At 42.1% G+C, this 10,215-nt stretch overlaps 1 protein-coding gene across 1 annotated transcript; it reads right to left on the minus strand.

The window, feature by feature from the left end:
• Positions 1 to 3,834: 3,834 nt before the first annotated feature.
• On the minus strand, positions 3,835 to 10,215 carry LOC116267097 (probable CoA ligase CCL5). The gene is made up of 4 exons (XM_031648663.2): positions 8,937 to 10,215; positions 5,639 to 5,852; positions 4,498 to 4,606; positions 3,835 to 4,178 (listed from the first exon to the last, which is right to left on the minus strand). The coding sequence occupies exons 1-4, from the start codon at positions 10,165 to 10,167 to the stop codon at positions 4,065 to 4,067; spliced, it is 1,668 nt and encodes a 555-aa protein (XP_031504523.1). The 5' UTR covers positions 10,168 to 10,215; the 3' UTR covers positions 3,835 to 4,064.

Genomic DNA, 10,215 nt, shown 5'->3' on the forward strand with positions numbered 1-10,215 from the left:
TTTCACAAGAACTGAATAACTTTCTTCATGAAAAAGGCATTGATTGTCAACATAGTTGTGTTGCGACATCACAACAAAATGGTGTGGTTGAACGCAAGCATCGAGACCTCCTAAACATGGCACGAGCATTGAATTTTCAAGCTAAACTATCCATAAAATTTTGAGGAGAATGTGTCACCATTGCTGCTTACATTATCAATAGATTACCATCAAGTGCATTAAATAATAAAACTCCATATGAAGTTTTATACAAACGTATGCTTGTTTTTGGATGTTTATGTCATGCCCACAATATTCATAAAAATCACAAGTTTGACTTAAGGGAAAGGGCGATGCATATTTGTTGGATATCCATATGGTCAATCAGCTTACAAGGTTTATGACCTTGAAAGTGAGTCGTTGTTCACCAGTAGAGACGTCAGATTTTGTGAAATCATTTTCCATATAAAAATGAAATGCACACTGGGGACAATGAACAAATGGTTCTTCTTTTACACTTCAATGATTATGTCTCAGGAGTGCATAAGTTTCTTTCAAGCCCAAGTGAACCTCTTAACAATACCACATCCAATCTAGATGATGAGACCAACATTGATCTCATTCCTCAATCAATCAAGTCTACTCGTGGTGATTCAGTCCAGCTTCACATATCTATGCGACCTAAGCATATACCAACTCATCTTAAGGACTAAAAATGTTTCTCAATCTTGCCAGTTTCAGCCATTTGTTGAAGAGTGAGGGGACAAGCCCCACAAAAGGTACTCCTTACCCGATTGCACAATGTCTTGATATCACTAACTTCAATTCCAACTACAAGTGTTTCATGTCTACGCTCATTGAACAATGTGAACCTTCATCCTTTGCCCAAGCCATGCAGGACCCTAGATGGCGTGATGCTATGAAGGCTGAAATTGATGCATTAGAAGTCAATCATACCTGGACTATCACAAAACTTCCTCCAGGCAAAGTTTCCAATAGGCTGCATATGGGTATTCAAAATCAAATAACAATCTAATGGCTCTAACAAACGATACAAGGCCCACTTAGTAGCAAAGGGGTATACACAAACAGAAGAAGTAGATTACAATGAGACTTTTGCTCTCTGTCGCCAAGATCTCTACTATTTGATGTCTTTTAACTATTGCCGCTATTCAAAAGTAGCACCTTTTTCAAGTTGATGTCAATAACACCTTCTTACATGAAGATCTAAAAGAAGAAGTTTATATGAAATTACCACCTGGTTTTAGCCAACAAGGGGATGAAGGAATGACATGTCATCTAAATAAGTCTATATATGAGCTTAAGCAATCCTCTCGAAATTGGTTTTTCAAATTTGCTACCTTTCTCAAGGACAAGGGCTATATTCAATCCAAGGCAGATTACTCATTATTTTCCAAGGTCAGCACTAGAGGACGAACATTTGTTTTAGTGTATGTGGATGACATCATCATTGCAGGGGATGATTTGAATGCAATCAATTCTCTAAAGCACATGATGAATGAAAGATTCAAGTTGAAGGATTCAGGCTGACTCTGATATATTTTTGGCATAGAATTAGCTACTTTAAAAGATGGTATCTTCTTATCTCAAAAAAAATATCTTCTCAGCATACTCTATGAGACAGGGCACATGGGAGCAAAACCATGTGAGACACCTATGGAACAACACATAAAGTTTGACAATAAAAAGGGAGACATCCGATCCAAATCATTATAGAAAGGTGATTGGAAAACTAATATATCTGACCTTAACAAGGTCAGACATTGTTCACACAGTTCATATCTTGAGCTAATTTATGAGTCAACCACGAGTGCCGCATAAAGAAGCCATGAACCGTTTATTGAAATATCTAAAGGGAACTGCTGGATACGAAGTTATGTTGTCATCAAAGGGGCCGATTCACCTCATACCATATTGTGATTCAGATTGGGGTTTATGTCCAATGACATGAAGATCTACAAGCGGATACTGCACCATGATTGGGAATAGTCCTATCACCTGGAAAACGAAGAAGCAAACAATAGTCTCTAGATCATCTGCAGAGGCAGAATACAGGTCTATGGCTCTCGCCACATGTGAGCTTATTTGGCTAAAGGCATTACTCAAAGATCTCGGGATCATCCACAAAAATCCCATGACGTTAATTTGTGACAAGCAAGCTACAAAGCATATTGCAGCCACTCCAGTGTTCCATGAGAGAACAAAAAACATCGAAATTGATTGTCATGTGGTAAGAGATAAAATTCAGAATGGAGACATCCAAACTCAATTCGTTCCCACAACTAAACAAGTTGTGAACATGTTTACCAAGCCCTTGGGATGAGAAGCATTCCACAATTTAAGAAACAAGTTGGTGCTTGCAATCCAGGAGCGTCAACTTGAAGGAGAGTGTTGAAAAGTCGTGTCTCATCAAGATAAGGCGAATCAATCTTGTTAGGAAATTTTATCTAGAGCTAATCCTTGATGTTAGGCAAGATTTGAGGTTTCTATGTATATCACCAAAATCAAAGTAACTATATATTGTGTAGTCGACAATGAATAAAATCACTCTCTCTTCTCTCGTTTTCCTCTTTTTCTTTGGTTCTTTCCTTTCACAAAACTTTAATAGGATTTTCCTCTCATTACAATTCTCTTCTCTTGTTCTCCAACCTTGGGAGCTTTTTCAATCATGTTAAAAATTTACACAGTTTCGCCGGTCGAAATCTCTCCATCTCCGACCGCCCCTATCCTGAAACAGAGTATTCTAACAGCTCTGTTCAAACCGACGCAGTGATTACTATCAACGTCCAAACGCCATCAAAGTGCTCAGGTCAGTTCCTCATCTTCTTGCAGTTCCGACAAGCCCAAGCTTGTTCGTTGTCATGGATCCCACCGGCCGGAATCAGCTGATTTCCAGCCACCAGTCAGGTGTCTGTTGTAAGCCTCCCCTGTTCACACGAGGAAGGAAACAACAGCTGATCAACTAGATGGCGCTGTCACCTCCAACATCTAATCACTGTGATACTGTACCGACAGCATCACAGATTGTTGTGGTTCCAACGAGCCCAAGCTCGACCGGAACCGAAGCCGGAGTTCGCCAGAATCACAAGTTTGCCGGCCGCCTATTTTTGAGACTTCTGTTTCTGCGACAACAGAATATAGCTTTGCTCAGCAAACCATATCATCAAATCCGAACATCGGATAATTGCAAGAGCAGGCTCTTCATCTTCCTGACTTCTGTGCGGTTCCAGCTAGCCATAGAACTCAGGAATCCAATTAGGGAATAAAAATCCGTAGACCTGCAAAGGAGGCTCTGTCTCTCGGCAGACCCAGCCCATGAACTGGAGACAGTTGCAGAAACAGTCTTTGTTCCGCGGCATACGCTGACTGCTCCAATCACCGCTTCACTCTCTCACTTGTTTTATTGCATTTCTGACTTCGACACATTTTAAACAAGCTACAGCACGTCCAAGTCCGAGCTCCGTGGAGGAAGTTGCAGCCCTTGGAAGCTGCCCATGTCCATCGAATGTATTGATTTGCGTTATCAAATGTATTGATTTGCATATAACATGTTGTAAATTTTATACTTGTTTTGATATAACATATTAAAAAAATAAGATATCATATAGCGGATTGAACAAATATAATAACCAAAACTAATTAGAGAAGACCAGGTAGAACAAACAGTTTGAACAGAACATAAACAAACACCAGACAAGACAGAAACATCAGACAGAATGGATAGATCGAACAGGACAGAAACAATCGTCAAATAGGACAGACGGAGCAGACACACATGAAACAAACGCCGGACAAGAAAAACGTCATGTTCTTAAAATCATCAAACGGCGGACAATGAACATCATTATACATGAAAACAGGATAGTAGTGTAATGGACAAGACGTCATGTCTATCATATCTCAATGGACAACAATCAAACGACCTCTAAAGAATCCACTTGGCCCCAAGAAGGGGCATGCCCTTAGATACAGAATATTTCATCATATTTATGACATATATTTATGTAAAATTATCGTGCAAAGATAACGTAAATCACCCCACTGAAAATTATGTCGATTTTCAGTTAGAGACAAGAAGTTGCAATCTTGATGAGATCTTTCCTCAATATTTTTCCGGATGGAGTCCTCGGTATGCTACCAACAAATGACACTTTTCGAACTTTCTTGTATGGAGCAACCTGCGAATGAAAAATGCCATTAGGCCTTAAGAAGGCGTAATTCCATTGCATTTTAGACTGCAATCCATGAAATGTGTCAATCTCAATAAAATTTAAGTTCAAAGATAAAAACTATGAAACTAAGAGGCTGTTTGGTTGGCAACAGTGACATGCTGCTACTACCAGCCTCGAAACAATAGGGCAAATTTATGAAACACCGTTACAAGTGGTTTCATGAATCTATCCATTTTTGGGGTCTGATTCAAAGGACAGTAACAATGCATTACTATTGCCAAATGGCCTCGAACAGTCAAGTGAAGCAATGGGAGGCGGATCATACCTGGTTTGCAATGAATGTAATGACTTCATCTTCTTCTAATACATCATCAGTTCCTTCTCTTCTTACAACATAAGCCAAAGGAATCTGCCCTGCTATTTCATCTGGAAACCTGGACCAAACAAAACGTAAAAGCTCGATCCCATTGGACTCTCATTCAGTATCTATTTGATACAACGTACAGCAACCAATCCGGTAACTGAATCCCAGCAGTACTCCTTTTGAAAAGGTACCTTCAGTCTTTGAAACACTGTCATTCTTAATTAGGTTCAATATGACAGTTGTTTTTCTTGGAAAAATCGTAGGAAGTTAAAAAAAAAAACAAATTGAAAAAGGAAAGGTCCTAAAAATATGTTACAAATGTGAAAATAAAAATCTAGTAACTAAAAAAATGTAGAAAAACAAAAAAAAATGAAAAATCGTGAATTTTTTTTCTCGTTTTTCACTCTGGCATTTTCCTCAAAAAAACGAATTTTTCCCCATTTTCGGCTGACATGTTTTTAAAACCTTTTTCATGTTTTTTCCAATAAAACTCGCTTGCTATGACATTATGTTTAGGACTTTGAAAAGGACTCTAAGTTGAAGCTATAATGAAAGAACTATATTTTGACTTCACAAAAAGATCTCAAAGTAGGATTTTGCACCAAGAAACACCATCTAGAAATGGATTTAGAGTGCTACGAGGAGAAGTCAGCCATAAGATGGCCTTTTAAGGTAAATAAATCAAAAAAAAATGAAGAACTATTTATGAAGTAAACCATTGTGCAGATTTTGCATTTTAATATATTTATGAAAGGATATTATGAAAATTAATTTTGACAAGAATTCTTATCGTCTTAAATATTTTATGGCACTTTTCACCACAACATCTGCAGCTAATGATTCCAAATGTTATATTCGATTGTTACTCCTACCCACGTGCTTTTTGTTACCCTGAATTAATTCAGCACCAAATTATACAGATGAAGCTTGATATGATAACTCATATACGAAGTAGTTCTATGAAGAAATCCATTTCTTAATCTAGGTCCCAAACTCGCGCGCTTGAATCGAATATATCCATGGTAGCTTTTTGAACGAGAAGAAGAAGAAGAAGAAGAAGAAGAAGAAGAAGAAGAAGAAGAAGAAGAAGAAGAACGCTTACGGCACGACAGCTGCATCAATTATTTGGGGATGGGCAAGAAGCAGCGCCTCGAGCTCCGCGGGAGGAACTTGAAAACCTTTATATTTGATCAACTCTTTGAGCCTGTCGACAACGAACAAGTAGCCATCATTGTCGATATAACAGAGATCCCCGGTTTTAAGCCAGCCTTCCTCATCTAGTATCAGCTTCGTGGCCTCCGCGTTCGAATGGTAACCTGCATTATTCAATTCAGAAATAGTTCGTCAGTAAGGCTCTCCTCTTCTCTTTGAAAGAGATGAAAGACACAGGGCTTACATGCCAAATAACATAGTCCATGATTAATAAGTAAATATTTTCGCGTTGGACGATACGCCAGCTTAGGAGTTAAGATAAGAATCGAAACTGAAGCCTGTGGATCTAAAGAACTAAAGCATCTTGAGGTCAGATAAGATATATATATAATCTCATGTGAAACTCAAAAAATATTGAAATGTCTAGAAACCATTAAACTACCTACCTTAGGCTGAAGGGCTCAGTACTCTAAAGGGGTGCTTGGACAAAGTAATTGTGAGTGTCTGATGAACTTGTCTTAAAAATTGGAGGATGTGTTCAATTCTTAGGACAGATTTAACAGACACCCACAAACTGTTCCTTTGCCCAAACGCCCCTTGTATGAAATAAAGGGAAGCTGAAAAAAATTTGACATGGTTTATAGAAACTCGAAGGGAATTGGTTCTTAATCTCAATTGAACCATCTAAAGAGTATAAAATCTTATACATACAAGGAAAAAATGAATGCCAAGATAGATATATACTTCCTGCAATATTGAAAAGGCAATTAAATGGATATTCATGAATTAAAAAGTGCCATGAGAAGATCCCAAGAAGGTCAGAAGAAGCAAAAATACATGCAAGAGAGAGAAAGGAGGAGGTGCGGGGACAGGGAGGAGGGAAGAAGCAGTTGGTGTCTTCAAAAATCCCATTGCAATGAAGCTAGACCCGGCTTCAGCTTCAGTCACACGTGATGACCCAGGTCGACGATAGGCAAATGGGGGTCTGTTGCAGTAAGTGAGTGGTCTTTCCTTCTGGAGGGAATTAACACTAATCTGGGACTAGAGCTACAGTGTGTGCGTTTTGGGGTTTTTCTCTTCTAAGTTGAACCAAGATGGTTGGAGTTTGGGATTAGAACTCCCAACTAGTGAAGTCAAAACCCTGAAGATGTCAAGTTTAAGGATGAAAATGAAAGAAGGGCCAAGACATCGCCGAAGAAATTAAGCATGATATTATCCTACGAGCAGTAGCCAAAGGTGAAAGCCACTTGAAAGGGGGCTAGCAAGCGCAGACATGAAGGGGCGCTAAGACAAGCAGGAATAAGCCTAGCAACCATCTTATTCTACAGGTAGGGTTGCACAATGATTAGTCAAGTTAGCTCGAGTTCAACTTGAACTCGCTCGTTAAAACTTGACTGGAACTTGATTTGTTTATAAGAGAGTTGAGTTCAATTTGAAATGCACAATTGAAAAGTGAAACCAATCAAGTTCAAGTTGTAAAAACTCGACTCGACTACATAATGAATGTTGAAATATAATGAAAGAATACTTAAACGAGTAACAACTAAATGAGTTAAACGAAATAAGAGTTTTAAAAAAAAAGGAGTTAAATGAGTCAAATTCGAGGTCGATGCTGCATTGTCGAGTTGAGATTGAACCTATTTTAGAGTTTTTTTATTTGAGTGGAGCTCGAGATGCCGACTTGGCTCATGTGCAGCCTTGTATATGGGGTGAGGAGGATTAAAGATAGACTAAAAGTCAATCATATGAGAAGGTAGATCTGGGCATTGGCCAGGCTGACCCGATTAAGATGCCCATATTGAAGCCCGATTATCTAATCGAGCCGGCCCAAGACACAACCCATTAGTAATTGAACCAGGCCAGGCCGAGATGGAGTATCAGGCTTCAAGAAGAATCATTTGCCCAAGGCCCCAACAGCTCCAACTGATTATTAACGGGTCAATCAGGGAGGGCCGAGTCACCTTTAAAATGGGTGCAAACATTTTTTTTTTCACATCTTTAAAATGTAATGGGGCTTACCAGGCTGCAATAGGTGGGATTGTATTGTCCAAACCTGACTCGTAAAATTATCGGTCAGGCTTACGTCCGATGGGTCAGATACTCGGCCTGAGTATCAGGTACCTATTTGCAGCCCTACCTTGTGCTCAGCCTTATTTGTAATGGTCAGCCTTCTTAGGAATAAGGGCAAGGACAGCTGTAGCTGTATTGAAATCTTTCAGGTGCATAAAAGCTTTAATGTAAATTCCTCGAGAGAAGTGAAGGTATCCACCTACCAACAATCTCAGTAATGGTAAAAAAAAAAGAACTCAAGTAGAAACAATCAAGGATTGATGACTTGGCAGCCTTAAGACTATAGAATAGCCTTCTCATGGCTACACCGGGGGCCGCCTGGGCCGTGGCTCGGATGAGCGTGAGTGCAGGATAAAAAAAAATATTTAGTTTGGTTTGACCCATCGCTCCTCTTAACCCAACCGGCCACTCTTCTTGCTCAACCAGCAAACAGTTTGACCCACCTCTAAAAGAAATTCTGACTCCGCCCATGGCTATAAGGAATGGACACAGGAAAGGTGAGGTGAGGTGAGGGAGTTGTAAAAGTGACAAAGAAGACAAGATATCATCACCTCAAACATTATGGTCATAAAAAAAAGGAAGGAAGGAATGTAATGGAGATGAACATTTGTAATGTGAGACAGCCTGTGAGTGAAAGAGAAAAATGTTTTGATTCCCCTAAAACACACCAAGATTGCTATCTCCCCAAGAGAGGAAGCAATTGCACTTCAACCTAACCACCCGACGGCGGCCCGTTTCCTTCGCCGGTGATATATATATATAATATATATATATATAGAAAGAGAGAGAGAGATAGATGGGCAATTGGCATGTGCTCCAAGTTGACAGAACGAGAGATAGACGTTTTGGCTTTTCAAGAAACAAGAGTAGCTTTCAAGGAAGACTTCACGTGAATTGATAAGATTCGATTCCCTCATGTTATGCCATTTAAGTTGTTTTTTTGTTTTGTGATTTAGATACTAAAGTACATGTAGATTAATATATAAAGCTATAATTTCAAACATGCAATACGAGTTTTAGAAAAAGAAGTATTTTAGCCTTTGATTTAAAGATCGTATGTTGCCGTTCTAAAGTTTCATTTTTCACATATTTATAAGGCTCTAAAACAACATTGAAGAGCGTGTTGAAGTAAACTAAAAATATGAAAAACCATCAGTTCGTTTTTCTTTTCTACCTACCTTTCATGATGCATGGCCCCCGCAGCCAGAGTTCGCCTCTGCCGTTCTCGCCCAGCGCTCTGCCCGTCTCGGCGTCCACAATCTTCGCCTCCATGTTGGGCGACAGCAACCCGGAGCTCCCGATCCGCTTGCTCTCTTCCACCGTGTCGGTTGATGACCCCATCCCCGTCGTCTCGGTCATGGCGAAGCCCTGCAGCAGCGCCACCTGCGGGAACCTGGCCTCGAATTCCTGCACCACGTCTTGGCTGAGCGGCGCTCCGCCGCACAGAACCGTCTGCAGCGAGCTCATATCGTAGAGGTCGAGGGTTGGGCTCTTGGCTAGCGCCGCCACTAGCGGCGGCGCCAGCGGAAAGTACGTCACCCCGTAGCGCTCTATTGCGGTGGCGATGGACTCCAGGCCGGGCTCCGAGACGACGACGACGGTCGAGCCGGACGCCAGCGCCCCCAGCCCTAGTACCGTCAGGCCGTAGACGTGAAACATGGGCACCCGACCGAGGAACGTCTGCGCGCCGTCGCTCAATCGGAATCTTTGCATTACCATGATGATCGTCGCTATGAGGCTCCGGTGAGACGAGGCGACCCCTTTGCTCCGCCCAGTGGTCCCGGAAGAGTACAGCAATGTCGCGGTGTCGCCCTGCCGGACAGCATCCCTCAGACCCTCCGTCGGCGTCGGCCACGCTTCGACGAGCTGCTGCATTGTAGCCGCAACCTTCACGTCCAGGCGGCCTCCACCATGCGAGTAATGACCCATCAGGACGATCGGCAGGCCGAGGCCGGCGACTTTCGGGAGGAACTCGGGGGTGGTGAAGGCGAGGACCGGGCGGGAGTCGGATGCTTGTTGCCGGATCTCTTGCGTGGTGTTCAGGGGGTTGGCGGCAGTGAGGACAGCACCGAGGGATAGGACGGCGAGGCAGACGACGGGGAAGCGGACGGAGTTCGGGGAGATGAGGAGGACGACGTCGCCCCGGCGGACGCCAAGCGAGGAGAGGCCAGCGGCGAGGGACCGGACCATGGACCAGAGTCGAGGGTATGTGACCTTTTCGCCGGTCGTGGCGTCGATGAGGGCGACGTCGCCGGAGTGGGGGAGTGAGGCGACGAAGGTTGCCACGTCCAGATGATCCTCCATGGGGAGGGCGACGGGCTTCCGTTTGCTGTAAAAGATGCAATCCGAGGGGCAGAAGCCGCTTCTGTGTTTTATCAAGCGACATTCCGCCATTTCTCCTGCCTTCATGACGGACTCTCTCTCTCTCTCTCTCTCTCTCTCTCTCTGGGGTGGAGG

This window comes from Nymphaea colorata, chromosome 13, assembly GCF_008831285.2.
Source record: "Nymphaea colorata isolate Beijing-Zhang1983 chromosome 13, ASM883128v2, whole genome shotgun sequence".
NCBI classification, from domain to species: Eukaryota; Viridiplantae; Streptophyta; class Magnoliopsida; order Nymphaeales; family Nymphaeaceae; genus Nymphaea; species Nymphaea colorata.

Bases quoted from the DNA above. Each gene is read 5' to 3' on its own strand.
- LOC116267097 (XM_031648663.2), bottom strand. From the start codon at position 10,167: ATGAAGGCAGGAGAAATGGCGGAATGTCGCTTGATAAAACACAGAAGC. The intron at 5,853-8,936 runs GTAGGTAGAAAA...TGAATAATGCAG, and splicing joins GGGGCCATGCATCATGAAAG to GTTACCATTCGAACGCGGAG. The intron at 4,179-4,497 runs GTATGATCCGCC...TTTCATTCGCAG, and splicing joins TTACATTCATTGCAAACCAG to GTTGCTCCATACAAGAAAGT.